Source organism: Cebus imitator, unplaced genomic scaffold (genome assembly GCF_001604975.1).
Source record: "Cebus imitator isolate Cc_AM_T3 unplaced genomic scaffold, Cebus_imitator-1.0 Scaffold61, whole genome shotgun sequence".
In the NCBI taxonomy this organism is placed as follows: Eukaryota; Metazoa; Chordata; class Mammalia; order Primates; family Cebidae; genus Cebus; species Cebus imitator.
This window is the reverse complement of record NW_016107376.1, coordinates 7,611,066-7,629,603: the sequence shown is the minus strand read 5'-3', so window position 1 is coordinate 7,629,603 and position 18,538 is coordinate 7,611,066. Positions and strand designations below refer to the sequence as shown.

At 43.6% G+C, this 18,538-nt stretch overlaps 1 protein-coding gene across 2 annotated transcripts in view; it reads left to right on the top strand.

Annotated features, from left to right (window-relative positions):
* CDC123 (cell division cycle 123) overlaps positions 1–16,964 on the top strand; it is a 49,873-nt gene extending 32,909 nt beyond the window's left edge. For both annotated transcript variants that reach the window (XM_017529863.2, XM_017529864.2), the window contains 6 exons: positions 2,415–2,490; positions 4,505–4,627; positions 5,858–5,886; positions 13,350–13,478; positions 15,621–15,758; positions 16,692–16,964. In XM_017529863.2, the coding sequence (XP_017385352.1) occupies positions 2,415–2,490; positions 4,505–4,627; positions 5,858–5,886; positions 13,350–13,478; positions 15,621–15,758; positions 16,692–16,718 (522 nt within the window). In that variant the 3' untranslated portion in view covers positions 16,719–16,964. The remainder of the gene's footprint in view (positions 1–2,414; positions 2,491–4,504; positions 4,628–5,857; positions 5,887–13,349; positions 13,479–15,620; positions 15,759–16,691) is intronic.
* Positions 16,965–18,538: the final 1,574 nt, after the last annotated feature.

Below are 18,538 nucleotides of genomic sequence, written 5' to 3'. Positions count from 1 at the left end.
GGCAGTTCGCCTGAGATCAGGAGTTTGAGACCAGACTAGGCAACATGGTGAAACCCCATCTCTACTAAAACTACTAAAAATATAAAAAATAGCTGGGCGTGGTGATGCACCCTGTAATCCCAGTTACTCGGGAGGTAGTGGAGGTTGCGGTGAGCTGAAATTGTGCTAGTGCACTCTGGCCTGAATGATAGAGTGAGACTCCTTCTAAATCAATCAATCAATCAATCAGTTAATCAAGGAAATATAAAGAACCTACCACCCAGATATATATCCTCACTATTAACATTTTAGTCTTTAACTTCCCTTTCTTGAAATACATGTTTGTGGCTGGATGTGGTGGCTCACTCTTGTAATCCCAGCACTTTGGGAGCCCGAGGTGGGCGGATCACCTGAGGTCGTGAAGTTCAACACCAGCCTGACCAACATGGAGCAATCCTGTCTCTACTAAAAATACAAAATTAGCCAGGTGTGGTGGCGCATGCCTATAATTCCAGCTACTCAGGAGGCTGAGGCAGGAGAATTGCTTGAAGCCGGGAGGTGGAGGTTGCAGTGAGCTGAGATCATGCCATTCAGCCTGGGCAACAAGAGTGAAATTCCATCTTAAAAAAAAAAAAAAAAAAGAAAAGAAATACATGTTTGTATGTATACGCACATTCTCTTTATAAAATACTTTGCGTGGGATTTTATAGCTTATTTTTACTTAAAATAGTATATGCGTTTTTCTAGGTCATTAAATATTTTTATAACATGATCTTTAGTGGCCGCTTATATATTTGCTGCTTCATTTGACAGACATTTCTGAGACACTTCCTATATGTTACATACTTGCGCTGGGAACACAAAGATAAATAAAATCTAGTTTTTTACCCATAGACAATTTACAGTTTGGTAGGCAAGAGAGACCTGTGGTAGATCACCATGGTACGGCATAGTTCTGTCCTTAGTATGGAAGGTTATGCCCAAGAAACTCTGGGAACCACGTGAGGAAATACTGAGCCCTTGATAGGATTCAGGGAATGGTGCCTAGAGTCATGCAAGTTCCGTTTCACAGGTCTTGAAACAGAGTGGTCTGTCCAGGATAAGGGAGGCTGGAGCTGTCAGCCATTTATTATCAGTCAGTGCTGCAGAAGAACAGGACTGGTTGTCGCCAAAGAGCATTATAAACACACAAAAAGAGGCATACATTGTGCCAGCTGTACTATTTCTAAAACTGGAACAATTCAATAGTATATGAGAGTTTATATATATTCAATAATTATTAATTATAGTAATAAGACCCATTTGTGATTTAGGCCAAGGGTAGAATTGATTGACTTTAAAATACTGAGAAAATAATGAGAGAGTTATTTTGGTGATTTATTGTGGCAAACCTCAATAATAATTATATCGAAGTAAGGATTACCTCATGGTACTTAAGGTAGACAACTTTAGAATTATTTTATTTTATTTTATTTTTGAGTTGGTGTTTTGCTATGTTGCCCGGGCTGGAGTGCAGTATGGTATAATCTCAACTCACTGCAACCTCTGCCTCCTAAGTTTAAGTGATTCTCTTGCGTCAGCCTCCCTAGTAGCTGCGACTACAGGCGCCCATCACCACACCTGGCTAATTTTTTGTATTTTTAGTAGAGGTGGGATTTCACTATGTTGGCCTGGCTGATGACTAACTCGCAGCCTCAGGAGATCCGCCCACCTTAGCCTCCCAAAGTGCTGGGATTACAGGCGTGAGCCACCTCGCCCAGCTGGAATTACTTTAGTATTTGATATTCCTCTAGGGTAGAGAACATATGAATGAACATGGGGCACTGTGGTGATAAGATGTGACTACATTCTTGGTGGTGTGCATGTATGTCACAACTCTCAAAATGGCAGTTACATGACAAGGATGCATTTTGTCATAGAATTTTAGCACAATTTTCTTATGGTTATTAGAATAATAGATCACAAGGCTGGGCGTGGTGGCTCATGCCTGTAATCCCGGCACTTTGGGAGGCCAAGGTGGGTGGATCACCTGAGGTCAGGAGTTCAAGATCAGCCTGGCCAACATGGCGAAATCCTGTCTCTACCAAAAATAAAAAAAATTAGCCAGGCATGGTGGCACGTACCTGTAATCCCAGTTTCTTGGGAGACTGAGACAGGAGAATTGTTTGAACATGGGAGGTGGAGGTTGCAGTGAGCTGAGATCGCGCCACTGCGCTCCAGCCTGGGTGACTGAGCGAGACTCCGTCTCAAGAAAAAAAAGAATAATAGATCTCAACTTTATTCCCTACATCTCATGTTAAGAATGTTTTATGATGCCTCTTGTTTTAAAACCATTTGATAATGGCAGTCATTAAGATATAGTATTGACATAAAATTGCCTAGTAGACCTCATCATATAGTTTTGTTATATTAAATATGTTTTCCTTTGTTTACAGCTTGTTCTCCGAAAATGGTGTGAATTGATTCCTGGGGCTGAGTTTCGATGTTTTGTCAAGGAAAACAAGCTTATTGGTGAGTTTTCTTGTTTGTTTTATCCTTGAAAGTCATCTTTAAAGGAAGACAAGCTTTTGTTGGAAGTAAATTTCCAGTAATTAGGACAAGGACGTCAGTCCGTTTTCATCTGAGATGCCACCTTTAACCGATTGATACTGACTCTCTGGAACGCCATGTTGACAGGAAGCCGGAGCCCATATTCAGTTGCCACAGGAAATGGTGGTGTCAGTTAATCATGGCTGCCTGAATTCCAGAGATAAAAATGGTGGTTGTCACGATCCCTGATTTAGGAAATCAGGAACACTCTCTATAGAATTTTCCTAAGCAATACTTAGCAATAGTCTGCTTATTTTAAGGATCATGAAAAGCCAAGTTTTGGAACCTTTATTTCTATTTATTGGGGCATTGTTTATTATTCTAGCAAGAGAAAATATGTGGACAAGTAAGTGTATTCTTCTGAGTCACCCATTTTCTGTCCTCTCAGGTTACTATTTTGTTTGCTATGATTTAATTAATTATTGAAGATAAGTTGTTCTTTATTTTGTTTATTCATGTTTTCCGTGAAGTAAAATTTATCTTCAGCCTAGAAAAGTGGAATTTGAATAGCATCAAATCAACACTGTTTATTCATTGAAAGTGATGTTGAAATTTATTAACCTCCCTGAAAGAAACTTAGAGTGTCCTAATTTCTCGTGTTGCCAGATATTCTTGAAGAAGCTGCAGTGTAAGTATTCTAAAGGAGGAGTCCTGTTGGCACAATTCAGGAACAGAAGCCCTTATTTCAGAGCAGAGAACTTTTCCCTAGGACTGGAGCACGTTCAGCGAGTTTGTGTACTAGTCCTTTTAGTGTGTTTGGAATCATGTCAGCAAGTCACTCAGAGCAAAGGAGTGTTTACTCTTCCATGGGTTGAAAGAGCAGGCTGTGAAGGGCAAGTAGCACGTATAAACAAGAAAAGTAGACTGCTTCTGTGCAATATGGGCTGACTATGGTAGACATCTGGTAAAGAATATTTTATATTTTCCCAAAGAAAGTGGAAGAGAATACCAATTTGCAGAGACCTCTTTGGAAGAAATTAGAGCAGCAACGGTTGATTATGTGTGCAGGTTTAAAATTGCTGCTTTAATTTTTTACATAACAAGGCTTTTTGTGATTTCGAATTCTTTCCATTGTACTACATGAAAATAACTATTACCATGGGCTAGGTGCAGTGGCTCATACCTGTAATCCCAACAGTTTGAGAAGCCAGGGCTGGAAGATTGCTTGAGGCAAAAAATTCAAGACCGGCCTGCACAACATACTGAGACCCCGTTTCTACAAATAAATAAAACAATGAGCCAGGCATGTTGGCACATGCCTGTAGTCCCAGCTACTCAGGAGACTGAGATGGGAGGGTCACTTGAGCTCAGGAGGTGGAGGTTGCAATGAGCTGTGACTGTGCCACTGCACTCCAGCCTCAGCAACAGAATGAGAACCTGTCTCGTGAAAAAAAAAAAAAAAAGGCCGGGGACAGGGGGCGAGGCCGGTAATCTCATTATTTTGGGTGACTGGGGGGGGGGGGACAAAAAGACAGGGGTTAAAGAACGGGCCGGAAAAAAAGGAAAAACCCTTTTCCCAAAAAAAAAAAAAAAAAAAAAAAAAAAAATTAGCCAGGCATGGTCGCAGGCGTCTGCAATCCCAGCTACTTGGGAGGCTGAGGCAGGAGAATTGCTTGAACCCAGAAAGCAGAGGTTGCAGTGAGCCAACATCGCACCACTGGACTCCAGCCAGGATGATAGAGTGAGACTCCATCTCAAAAAACAGAAAAAACAAAACAGTAAATTCTTCCAGAAGTAAGAAGGCATGGCAGTGTAGAACTTCAGGATTCACCTGTTCATATGAAACTTTGCAGCTGGGTCATGTGTACTGCAGTACCCATCAGGGTGATCTTCTCATCTCCTTCAACGGTTCTTTCCTCAAAATATTTAAATCACATGCTGATGTGTTTGAAAAGAATATTGTATAATAACAAAATATAAAATATTTTCTTGCCAGGTATTTCTCAAAGAGATTATACACAATACTATGATCATATTTCTAAACAAAAAGAAGATATTTGCAGAGGCATACAAGACTTTTTCAAGAAACACATACAATATAAATTCTTAGATGAAGACTGTGAGTATTTTTTTACTGATCCAGTAAAATGAAATGAAATAAATGATGTTACTGGACCTCATTTACTATGGTGTATATCTTAATAACTAGATTTGAAGTACTGTATTTTAAGCATTTTACTGTATTATTTGTTATTTTTGATGGTTTGTATGTTAATTTTTTTTTTTTTTAAATTTGGAGACAGAGTCTCACTCTGTCACCCAGCTGGAGTGCAATGGTGTGATCTCATGCATCCTCTACCTCCTGGTTCAAGTGATTCTCCTGCCTCAGCCTCCTGAGTAGCTAAGGCTACTGGTGCACATCACCACACCTGGCTCATTGTATTTTTAGTAGAGATGGGTTTCACTAAGTTGGCCAGGCTAGTCTTGAACTATTGGCCTCAAGTGATACAACCCACCTTGGCCTCCCAAGGTGCTGGGATTACAGGTGTGAGCCACCACGCCAGCCGTGTTAATTTCATCTTAATTAAAATCTATTTTTACTACTGAGTCAGTTCTCTTGTTTTAATGTTTGATCAAACATTAAACATTAATGTTTGATCAAACATTAAACATTAATGTTTGATCAAACATCTCTTGTTTTAGATGTTTGATTGTGTATTTCAAAGGGGCTATCTACAGAGAACAAAGTCCATCTACCTTTCTAGCTTCTTTGATCAAAGACAGCACCAGTTACAAAGTAAACATTTGTGGGTTGTTTTTAGGAATTGAAAGTATAGTGTGTGAGAGTTTTCATACATCTGAAAATTATATCTGCTGTGATTTACATTTTCTCTACTTGCCAAGACTGGGCTCTGTGGCAGATTTGACTTAAAATAAGATGAATCATGCATGCTTCAAGCCTAGTTAGATTTTATGCTATCTAGTATAAACTTTACTTATCATATTCTCCCAGATCAGTGATTGATGATACTTTGCTCAGTGACTCCTTCCTTCCTTCCCAAAGAACCAGTTTATAATGGGGAACTGGTTGAGATGATGTTGGTGTTTGGTTTGAATTTTTAAATATAGGGGATTATGGTTGGGGAACAGAGAAAAGTAAAGCAAAGTTAGATAAATAAAACATTGCAGGATGGCTTTTTACGTTTGAAGTTTGAGATTTAGAAGCATTAAATCCTCAAGATCATTTATGTTCTGCTGTCTTTGATTAAAACATACTTTAATTTTCAAAAGGAGATTTACATCATAAAATATTACTTTGTTAATAACTTAGTTTTTTTCTCCTTTACAGTTGTGTTCGATATATACAGAGACAGTAGGGTAAGTAAAAACTCTATCTGATATTCTTTAAAATAAGAGCTGTTTTTATAAGCAGGCAGAGCATGCCTTCGTTATGTGTGTGCAGTATCCACTGCTCAAAAAATATTTTGTCTGGGCACAGTAGCTCACACCTGTATTCCCAGCACTTTGGGAGGCCAAAGCAAGGAGATCGTTTGAGCTCAGGAGTTTGAGACAAGCCTGGGCAACATTAGTGTGACCTCATTTCTACTTAAAAAAAAAAAAAAAAATAGCCCAGTCTGGGCACAGTGGCTCACGCCTGTAATCCCAACACTTTGGGAGACTGAGGCAGGAGGACCACTTGAGGTCAGGAGTTCAAGATCAGCCTGGCCAACATGGTGAAATCTGTCTCTACTAAAAATACAAAAAAATGAGCCATACGTGGTGGCAGGTGCCTATTATCCCAGCTACTCAGGAGGCGGAGGTTACAGTAAGCCGAGATGGTGCCATTGTACTGCAGCCTGGGGGACAAAGTGACACTCCACCTCAAAAAAAAAGTTATCCAGGCCTAGATAGTATGTGCCTATAGTTCTAGTTATGCAGGAGGCTGAGCTGAGAGGATCACTGAGCCCGGGAGTTCAAGGCTGCAGTGAGCCTTGATTGCGCCACTGCTCTCCAGCCCGAGTGACAGACCGAGACACCATCCCCTCCTCAAAATTTTCTCAAACCAACTAAGGTATTTGAAATTCACCATGATCAAAAATCTCCCTTAAAATATGCCTAACATTAGGGGACAGAATATCTGAAATCATTGTGTACCGTGATTTAGGGATTCTTTATTCAACAGGTAGGTAAATGGGCACCTTACATCCTGGTTCTCATTTGTGTCGGAGGTCAGGGCCTGCTTAAAATAGTTCAGTTTGCACACTTAAATGTGGCCAGGAGTTTGTACTTGATATTTAAATAATTATTTTTAGTCAACTAAAAGTGACTCACAGTTTGAGTTACTTTTATCTTTAGACAAAAGAGGATTAGTTTATTCCTAAATCTTGGCCAGGCATGGTGGCTCATGCCTATAATCTCAGCACTTTGGCAGGCTGAGGCAGGCAGATCACCTGAGATCAGGAGTTCAAGACCAGCCTTGCCAACATGGTAAAACCCCATCTCTACTAAAAATAAATGAGCCGGGTGTGGTAGCCTGCGCCTGTAGTCCCAGCTACTCGGGAGGCTGAGGCAGGAGAATCACTTGAACCTGGGAGTTGGAGGTTGCAGCAAGTCGAGATCACACTACTGCACTCCATCCTGGGTGAAAGAGTGAGACTCTGTCTCAAAAAAATAAAAACAAAAAAAACTTTAAAAGTGATTTAAAAAAAACTTCTGTAAGGAAAAAGTTAAAGTGACTTATTAGCAAAGCTACTTACTGCTGACTTAATGAAGAATTTCTAAAGCAGAGGTTTCACTGTCTAAGACATACAATCTTTATAAAGAAGTTTAGGTCACTAAATGCTGTTTGGTGATGCATTGTCCCGTATGTCACCTACACACCGGCAGAATATTTCTCATTTCCCCCTCCGTGCTAGATTAACCTCATTGTAGTAAGACAATCATTTGAATCTGAATCACCTTTGGACATCTTTGAATCTCTTTTGGACAAAAAGATATGGCTCATATGGTCGTGTCCCAGAATAACTGTTAACTGTTCATTTAACTCTGTTAAGTCAAAAAAAATCACTATATTTTCACCTTTTTGTCTTCAGAGATGATGGTGTGTGTTAAGAGTCACGAGAGAGAGGGTCTTTAGGCCTCTGTGGTGGCTCACGCCTGTATTCCCAGCACTTTGGGAGGCTGAGGCAGGAGGATGGCTTGAGCCCAGGTGTTTGAGATCAGCCTGGGCTGAACATAGTGAGACCTTGTCTCTACATAAAAATTAGCCAGGTGCGGTGGTTTGTACCTCTAGTCCCAGCTACTCCCTGGAGCTGAGCAGGGAGAATGGCTTGATGCTGGGAGGTTGAGGCTGCAGTGAGCCATGCTCAGACCTATCGTGCCTATCAGTGAACAGTAGTAGGTGGTGTCTAGCCTCCTGCAGACTACTGCCAGGTGAATAACCCTGTACACGCGTTATTTCACACCGCTGCAGGTGAATCTACAGGGTGAATTCCTAGAAGTGGGATTGCTGGCTCAAAAATGAAATGTACTTTGATTTTGACAGATACTGCAGTTGACCCTCCCTAGAGGTTACACCTGACCAAATCCCCCAGGAATGCACCACAGTGCCGGCAGGTTTCCTCAGCGCTTGCCATTATAATAGAGGGCCACACTTTTCAGAGTTTTTTGGGTTTGATAGAGAAACAATGTTTCAGTATAATGTCTGTTTCTATTTTTCTTAGTGAACGATGATGAAGTTTATCTTTTCATATATTTAAGTTTCTGTAAACCATTGCTTTGTGTCTTTTTCACTTTTTTCTATTGCCTTATTGTCCTCAAAATGTAGGCTCTGTTGAGTTGTTAGTCTTTTGCTGTGAACAAGATCACATATATAGTTTCTTTTCTGGCTTTTGAATTTGAGCCATAATTTAAAAAAATGCCTCCTCATGGATTTTGTTAGTTCTTTTGTAATTTCTTGGTCTACATTTCAGTATTGGCTCTCTGTGTGGTGTTTGTTCCTTTGCGAGTTTGGTATTGTTGCAGAATTTCAGAGACTGGAGAGACGGTTGAGGTTACAGCAGGAGCTTAAGGACTCAGGGAAGTTTGCTTATAAAAGAAAAATTTCTGCTTCTCTTTCCTGCATTACTTTTATGTTTATTATTTTTTCCTCTTCGGTATGTTGTGTGGATCACCTTAGTGTTTTTGCCTAGCACCAATATATTATACTGTCCTTCAGATTGATGATGATTTCCCAAGTTCCGTGTGCTTTAATCCCTGTTGCGTTTACAGACTCTCATTCAGGTTGGTTGTTTCTTTTTTGTTTTGTAAATCAGTTTTGGAGTTCATATGTATTGAGTTGGTTCTTTTGTTTGTGAGAATCCCAAAGATCCTACATTTTGGCTTTTTCATTTGTTCCTACCATGTTCTGCAAAACTCATTCAGAAAAAGACAGTGTCATTGTCTCCTGCGAGGAGAACTGTCTCCTGGCACTCTGTTTCCTGAGGCTGCGGCCCTCTGGAGTTTGTGTCTAAGTTCTAATTCCCTTCCTATGGCTGATCTGCTGGGAAACCCTCCCACGGTGTCCACAGCAGTCTAGTTGATACACTTAGTTCTGTGCTTCGGGTTCTTCTTGTTTCTGGCCGCTGGGGACTTCCCGGTCTTTCTCAATCTCAGTGACATATTTAAAGGGCTTGTTGTAGCATGAATTTCATCCTGTTCGGAGCAGCAGGCCTTCAGAGTTACCATAGCTGGCCGTATTTCTGGAGCCCTCACATATCTCACACGCCAGCCAAAATAACCTGTTCCCACATCAGGCTGTCATGGCGTGGCCTCTGCATGTGAGGGTCGTTGTTCTTATTATGTGGTCGTTTTTCCTACCAGCACCACCCTCCTCCTCCCAGAGCATTGCTGTTATCCCTCAGGTGCCCAGGTCCTTGGGAAGCATTTCCAGCATTCCCTTGCACATGTAGGCAGGTGCTCCTGTGCGCTCTCCACTGTCACAATGCCCCGTTCTGGCCTCTCTTGAAGCAAAATACCCTGCAAGTTGCCACTGCTGGATGGTTTTGATTCTGTTTTGGGGAGGTGGAGATATGATTCTGCTCAAGCCTGAGGTCTTGGGAGGAATTGATTCTGTGTTACTGACCTTCACACCCCAGTGCCTAACACAGTGTCTGGTCCCTAGAGCTTGATTGGGGTAGGGGGACAGTCAGTTGGTACAAGTACAGTTAGTCTGACTGCTCTTTGCTTGTTGGATTCCTCGAAGCAGAATTAACTTCTCAGGATGTTTGTGCTTGATATGTCACATGAAAAACATGTTATGGCCAGGTGTGGTGGCTCACGCCTGTAATCCCAGCCCTTTAGGAGGTTGAGGGAGGTGGATCACCTGAGATCAGGAGTTCAAGACCAGCCTGGCCAACACGGTGAAACCCTGTCTCTACTAAAAATACAAAAATTAGACCAGCGCAGTGGCAGGTGCCTGTAATCCCAACTACTCGGGAGGCGGAGGCAGGAGAATCACTTGAGCTCAAGAGGAAGAGGTTACAATGAGCTGAGATCGCGCCACCATACTCCAGCTTGGGCAACAGAGCAAGACTCTAAAAATAAAAATAAAATAAAAATGGTATAGCCATAAAATCCTGATTTTCCTAGTTTATAAAAGCCTGATTACAGCTGTTTTTTTTAATTTGGTTATTTGTTTTTTTGTACTAGAAGGTAGCTTCTGAGCCACAGAGTATACTGCCAATTAACAGTGGTGGTTTGTTTTCATTTAAAAATGTGTTTTGGGCTGGGCACAGTGGCTCATGCCTATAATCCCAGCACTTTGGGAGGCTGAGGCAGGCGGATCACCTGAGTTCAAACGTTGGAGACCAGCCTGACCAACATGGTGACACCCTGTCTCTACCAAAAAAACAGAAAATTAGTCATACGTTGTGGCACATGCCTGTAGTGCCAGCTATTTGGGAGGCAGAGGCAGGAGAATTGCTTGAATTCAGGAGGCAGAGGTTGCAGTGTGCCCAGATTGTGCCACTGAACTCCAGCCTGGGCAACAAGAGCGAAACTCTGTCTCAAAAAAAAGGGAAAAAATGTGTTTTGGTTTTTTGCATTGTGGCATATTTCCCTACTAAAGATGTAACCATTTAAAAAAGTAATGAGATGGTTTTATTGATTATAAAAAGTCAAATAGAAAGGGTTTGGAGTTTAGAAAATGTCCATTTTGTTATCGTGACATATATTGAAGACATCTTAGCAGTGTTCTCCAAAATAAAACTGACATCATTACCAAGAAGTACAATGATGGCTGATAGTGTCTCCTATAGTTCCAGGAATGAAAGAGTGGGTGCCGAATGGAGGTGAGGAAGCAACTCAGGTGGCGAGAGAGATTTGCGGGGTGTCTCTGGAGCTTGTATACAATGAGGAACTTACCTAAATGGGGTGTGGCTAAAACATCCTGCAGTGGGCCTCTGCCACTTCCTAGAGGTTTCTGGTATTTGAAGCAAGTCCTAATAAGATGTTACATCTTTCTTTTTTTTTTGGAGATGGAGTCTTACTCTGTCACCCAGGCTGGAGTGCAGTGGCATAGTCTCAGCTCACTGCAACCCCCACCTCCCAGGTTCAAGTGATTCTCCTGCCTCAGCCTCCTGAGTAGCTGAGACTGCAGGCGTGAGCCACTACACCCGGCTAAGTTTTGTATTTTTAATAGAAACCGGGTTTCACTATGTTGGCCAGGCTGGTCTCAAACTCCTGACCTTGTGATCCTCCTGCCTTAGCTTCCCAAAGTGCTGGGATTACAGGTGTGAGCCCCCGTGTCTGGCCAATGTTTGATCTTTCTGAAGATTTTGCTCTCACTCAGCTGAGAAACTGTGCCAGATATGAGGCATGCTGGCTCAGTGGCCTCGGTGCTTGGAATTGCACACACACTCACTCAGGACATGACGGCAACACATTTATAGAAAAAACAAATTCATTATTAAGTAAACGGCACAAATACACGAATTTTTCCGTGAGAAAAGTCAAAAGGAGTGAAGATAAAACTTTTCAAGGAAATACCTGTCCACTTCGTGGCAATAGGTGTTCATCATCAGACACCGTGGTTGTCATTCCTGACGCTGCGGCCCATGTACCCCCACTCTCTGTGTGTCAGCGCTGTGCTGTTTTCTGCTCAGAGGCCCCAGCCCTACCTCAGCGTAGTGCCCTCAGCTCAGAGGTGACCCTTCCATGAGGTGAGTCACCAGATTGCCCACTGTGGCTGCAGAACAGGATAAGGTAGACATTTCTTTCAGAGGTTGGCATGATTTTTTTTTTTAACCTCCCTTTTGTATGCCATCAAGCTCTATTGTGCAAACTGAACAACCTGCTACATTCACAGAGAAAACAGCAGCTTTGGGCTGGGCACAGTGGCTCACTCAGAGGCCAAGGCAGAAGGATCATTTGAGGTTAGGAGTTTGAAACCAGCCTGGCCAACATGGTGAGACCCTGTGTCTACTAAAAATACAAAAATTAGCCAAGCATACTGATGCATGCCTGTAATCCCAGCTACTCGGGAGGCTGAGGCAGGAGAAACGCTTGAAGCAGGAGGCGAAGGTTGCAGTGAGCCCAGATTGCGTCACTGTACTCCAGCCTAGGCAACAGAGTGAGATTGTGAAAGAAAGAGAGAAAGAGGGGGGGAGAGAGAGAGAGAGAGGGTGGGAGGGAGGGAAGGAGGGAGGAAGGAGAAGGAAGGAAGGAAGAAAGAAAGGAAGGAAAGGGGAGGAGGAGAGGGAGAGGGAGGGGGAGGGAGAAAAGAAAACAGCATCTTCTACTTGGATATGTTTAAAAAAAAAATCTACCCTTGGCCGCAGCCCTTCCCGAGTCAGGAACGCTGTTCTCTGGAGCCACAGGCACTGCCTGACTCTGTCCAGCTCCCTGTGAACAGAGCACTGAAGGCTCCGGGGAAAGCACTTTGGTCAGACCACAGCCGCAGAGCCTTTGGGTGACAGTTCCCTTTCTTGCTGGAATTTTTTTTTTTTTTTTTGAGATAGGGTCTTGCTTTGTCACCCATGCTGGAATGCAGCGTTGTGAACACAGCTCACAGCAGCCTTGACCTCCTGGGCTCAAGCGATCCTCCTACCTCAGCCCCCCAAGTAGCTGGGACTACAGGTGTGTGCCACTGCATTCGGCTAATTTTTGAATTTTTTTTTTTTGCAGAGACGGAGTTTCACTACGTTGCCCATGCTGGTCTTGAACTCCTAAGCTCAAGTGATCTGTCCACCTCAGCCTCCCAAAGTGCTGGGATTACAGGCGTGAGCCACCGCATTGGATTTAAAGTTCCAATGTGGCTTGAGGCTGGAGTTGGAAGGTATCTCTGAGGCAGAGCTTTGTGGGCCCCTTCTTTCTACATTCACGGGGACCCTTCCTTAGATCTCTGTCTACTCTACTCAGACAGGTGGCCCTTTCCCAGATGGGACCTAGAGGGATGATCTTTTGAAATAAGTCCTAAGATTTTTAAGATTAGAATAATACGAAGACTATCTTTGTGGCCAGGTGACTTGATTCATGTCTGTAATCCCAGCACTTTGGGAGGCCAAGGTGAGAGGATCGCTTGAACCCAGGAATTCGAGACCAGCCTGGGTAAGAGACCCTGTCTCTAAAAAAATACAAAAATGAGCTGCATGTAGTGGCACATGCCTTTAGTCCCAGCTACTCAGGACGCTGAGGCAGGAGGATCCGTTGAGCCCAGGAGGTGCAGGTTGCAGACCATGGTCACACCACTGCACTACAGCCTGGGCAACAGCAGGAGACCCTGTCTTAGGATAAAAAAGTATTTCTTTCTAAGAAGACAGTACAGACTGTATTTGTTTTTGTTTTTTCTCTCTGTGTTCCAGGGGAAGGTGTGGCTCATTGATTTTAATCCATTTGGCGAAGTCACAGATTCACTGCTGTTCACCTGGGAAGAACTGACATCTGAGAACAACTTAAACGGTGATTTTAGTGAAGTAGATGCTCAAGGGCAGGTAAGGCATTTTTAAGACAGAACATCAACCTTTCCAGCCTGCTGGCCGCTTGCTCTTCAGATGCATAGGTAGGCGGCAGTGGCCGGGACCCTTAGGGTGTGCAGCGTGTAACAAAGCTTGACTAATAGCTCACTTGCCCCTGATGGCAGTCAAAGAAGGGTGTGCCACTTCACTTTATATACAGAAGTAAGGATCATCTGATCACTTTTTTTAGTTCTTTTTCTGAGCTGCTTCTGTTACACCCAGTGGAGGAATCTTAGTCCGAGATCAGTGCATGCATCTATTCCTTCTGATTGTAGCCCCAGCTGCTGAGGCTGATGGAGAACAGGGACACACACGCGCACCACCAGTTCCTGTCAGCCTTCTCCTCCATGTCCACAGTGCCTGGTTCATGCCTTCACACTCCTCACATCTCCCACCTTCCTTCCCTCCCTCCCTCCCAGCAGATGATTTAACTTCCTCTTTCCAGGAAAAGGGAACCCACTGATGAGAATTCCCTCAGCTGATTTCTCATCACACCTACAAGCTTATCTGTTCTTCTTCAGTCTGATCTCTCCCCCAGGACACCGTGTCCTCTTTTCTCATCCTCCCCAGGACACTGTGTCCTCCTCTCTCATCTCCCTCCTCAGGACACTGTGTCTCCCTCTCTCATCTCCCCTCAGGACACTGTGTCCCCCTCACTCTCCAGATGGCCTTTGCTCTGTTTCCAAACTCTTCCTCTGTACCAACTTCTGTCCGTCCAGATTTAGTCATATTCAGATCTCGCCCATCTGAAAAACAAAAGTGTTCAACCTGGTTTCTTCACCCTCCACTCTCTCCTTTCTTCTCAGTTTCACAGCCAAACTTTCTTTAAACAACTTCGTAGAGCTGTTTTCTGCCTATTAATGTAACGTGCTCATTCTTAAAGAAAATTAGAAAACCATCTATGACTCTACCACCTTGAGAACCACTGTTTATTTTTTGATATATAACATGCATTTAAATACATACATAGAGCTTTGTAAATAAATGAGATCGTGCTACATATGCAGTTCATGTGTCCCGAGATTTTCATGTAGTCTTCTCTTGTGAGGATTTTATATCTTTAACAAATAGTTTTGGGCCAGATGTAGTGACTCACACCTATAATATCAGCACTTTTGGAGGCAGAGCCGGGCAGATCACCTGAGCTCAGAAGTTCGAGACTGGCCTGGCCAACATGGCGAAACTTCATCTCTACTAAAAATACAAAAAATTAGCCGGGCATGGTGGTGGGCACCTGTAATCCCAGCTACTTGGGAGGCTGAGGCAGCCTGAATTCTCCTGAATTGCTTGAATCCGGAGGCAGAGGTTGCAGCAGTGAGCCAAGATCAGCCTGGGTGACAGAGCAAGACTCCATCTCAAAAAAAAATTTTTTTTGGCAGCTGGGCGAGGTGGTTCATGCCTATAATCCCAGCACTTTGGGAAGCTGAGGTGGGTGGATCATTTGAGGGCAGGAGTTCAAGACTAGCCTGCCCAACATAATGAAACCCCCATCTCTAATAAAAATACAAAAGTTAGTCGTACCTGGTGGCACACACCTGTAGTCCCAGCTACTTGGGAAGCTGAGGTAGGAGAATCACCTAAACCCGAGAGGCAGAGGTTGCAGTGAGCAACAGAAATCTGGGGAACAGAGATCGTGCCACTGTACTCCAGCCTGAGAACAGAGGAGAATTTGTCTTAAAATAAAAGAAGATAATACTTTTGGCTGAGTGCAGCAGCCCACTGAGCCTGTAATCTCAACACTTTGGGAAGCCGAGGTGGAGGAGTGCTTCAGCTCAGATGTTTGAGTCCAGCTTGGGCAACATAGTGAGACCCTGTGTGTACTACAAAGCAAAAAAATCAGCCAGGTGTGGTGGCGTGTGCCTGCAGTCCAGGGAGGCTGAAGCGTGAGGTTCATCTGAGCCCAGGAGGTCGAGGCTGCAGTGAGCCACTGTGCTCTAGGTGGGATTACAGACAGGAGCCACTGTGCCTGGCCCATTTTAACTTTAGAATCTTCCTTTCTCCTTATCATGCACAGAAGAAAACATGGAGTTGAATTGTTCTGCTAGGTTCTTTTTTAGTTCGGAGAATAAGCCTAAAAATAAAGGACTGACATTATTTCTCCTTTTTCTTCTTGTACAGGATTCCCCCGCTTTCCGTTGCACAAACAGTGAAGTGACAGTCCAGCCCAGCCCCTATTTGAGTTACCGGCTGCCCAAGGACTTTGTAGACCTCTCTACCGGGGAGGACGCTTACAAACTAATAGACTTCTTGAAGCTGGTAAAGTCTGTGTGCATTTAGTGTGCTGGCCGTCTTTCCAAATGGACCTTCAGATTGGCTTTTATGATATTTCATTGAATCCTGTATCACCTAGACTTTGATGGTTATGAATGGAACCGAGTTACTGAGTTAGATCATTTTCTGATTAAATGTGAAATAGGAGCTGAAGGCATAATTTATTGATTAGAATGACAGAACATGTTTTTGGGCTGTATGTGCCTTTTGAACTTTTTGCAGAACACTTGTAACTTTGAACAAAGTGTGTATATTGCCAGGCGCCGTGGCTTACACCTGTAATCCTAGCACTTTGGGAGGCCGAGGCAGGTAGATCACTTGAGGTCAGGAGTTTGAGACCAACCTGGCAAATGTGGCAAAACGTCGTCTCCACTAAAAATGCAAAAATTAGCCGAGTATGATGGCAGGCGCCTATAACCCCAGCTACTCAGGAGGCTGAGTCAGGAGAATCGCTTGAACCTGGGAGGCAAAGGTTGCAGTGAGCTGAGATCATGCCATTGTACTCTAGCAAGGGCAACAAAAGTGAGATTCCATCTCAAAAAAAAAAAAAACAAAAGTGTGTATATTGTTAGTGGGCTTCAAGGAGACCAAGCCTCTGCTCTGGTGGTGATTTTACTCGAGGGAATGTGAGTATTTATATTTCTGAGTGGATTTCTGTGTAGGAGTTTTTGTATGTACAGAAGAAAGAGAAGAAAATATTCAAATACCTGAGGACAATTTGCTCAGGAATCAAAGTGATAAAACTAGTTTAATAAATTAAAGCATGGTTTTCCATGACAGTTTTTAATCACCTTCATTGCCATCCATTGCCAGGACCTCTAGAAAATTACACCTGCTGACAGAAAATGTGATCGTGGCTGAGCAGACATCCAAGGAGCATGTGCTGTTTTAACTGCCTCTTGGTTTTTTTTTTGACAGAAGAGAAATCAGCAAGAGGATGACTGATGAGCGTGCTGGAGCTGGAGAAGAGGAACCCCCACCGCCGGGAGCTGCTCATCAGCCACAACTTCCTGCTAACCCTGATGCGGGGTGGGGCGGCCAGTGTGGACGTCAGCCGGTTTTTATATTCATGTACATTCACCTGGGGGAAACAACGGAGGGACTTTGCTACTTGTAAAAATAACATAATAAATAGATCTTAAACATAGGAAACCAAACTGTTCTGATAATAAAATACTTTCTATGAAATACGTTGCTCTTCCACCCAGTCTTTATTTATTTTTAATTTATTATTATCATTATTATTATTTGAGATGGGGTCTCGCTGTTGCCAGGCTGGAGAGCTCACTACAACCTCTGCCTCCTGGGTTCAGGCGAGTCCCCTGCCTCAGCCTCCCAAGTAGCTGGGACTACAGACACATGCCACCATGCCCAGCTAATTTTTTATATTTTAGTAGAGATGGGGGTTTCATCATGTTGGCCAGGATGGTCTCCGTCTCCTGACCTCGTGATCCACCCACCTCAGCCTCCCAAAGTGGTGAGATTACAGGCGTGAGCCACCGCACCTGGCCTTAAGTTTTATTTTTGATACAGAGTCTCGCTGTGTCGCCCTGGCTGGAGTGCATTGGTACAGTTTCGGCTCACTGCAACCTCTGCCTCCTGGTTCAAGCGATTCTCCTGCCTCAGCCTCGTAAGTAGCTGGGATTACAGGTGCACACCACCACACCCAGCTGATTTTTGTATTTTTAGTAGAGGCAGGGTTTCTCCTGTTGGCCAGGTTAGTCTCCAACTCCTGATCCTCAAGTGATCCTCCCACCTTGGCCTCCCAAAGTGCTGGGATTACAGGTGTGCATCACCACGCCCAGCCTATTTTGTTTATATAGTGACAGAGTCTTGTTCTATTGCCCAGGCTGGAGTGCAGTGGCACAATCACAGCTCACTGCAGCCTCAATCGCCTCGGCTCAGGCAGTCCTCCTGCCTCAGCCTCCCAAGTAACTGGGACTACAGGTGCACACCACCACACCCAGCTGATTTTTTTTTTTTTTTTTTGTAGAGATGGTGTTTTGCCATGTAGCCTTTTTAAAAGACCACCATTTTTAAGTGATGATGGTATCAATTTTGCCTAATTTACTGAGGCTTTATGATGTGCCAGACATTCTAAGAGCTCTTTCTGTATTAGTTGACATCACCAAGCAATTTGAAGGATACAGACGTCACGGTTTCCGAGCGTACCTGCCTGGTGTGGTGTACAGTGGTAATCTTCATCCTCAGTACTTGATCTTTGTATTCACTATATCAGATGGCCTTTCTTTTTTTCGTTTTCATTAGTAGAGATGGGGTTTCCCTATGTGGCCCAGGCTGAGCTCAAACTCCTGGCCTTAAGCAATCCTCCTGCCTCAGCCTTCCAAAGTGCTAGGATTACAGGTGTGAGCCACCATGCCCAGCCTCAGATGCCATTTCTGAGGCCAGTTGTTTGATGTACAAGTTCTTCAAAAATACTTTTCGTTATTTATTTATTTATTTATTTATTTATTTTTTATTTTATTTATTTATTTATTTATTTATTTATTTTTTGAGACGGAGTTTCGCTCTTGTTACCCAGGCTGGAGTGCAATGGCGCGATCTTGGCTCACCGCAACCTCCGCCTCCTGGGTTCAGGCAATTCTCCTGCCTCAGCCTCCTGAGTAGCTGGGACTACAGGCACGCGCCACCATGCCCAGCTAATTTTTTGTAGTTTTAGTAGAGACAGGGTTTCACCATGTTGACCAGGATGGTCTCGGTCTCTTGACCTTGTGATCCACCCACCTCGGCCTCCCAAAGTGCTG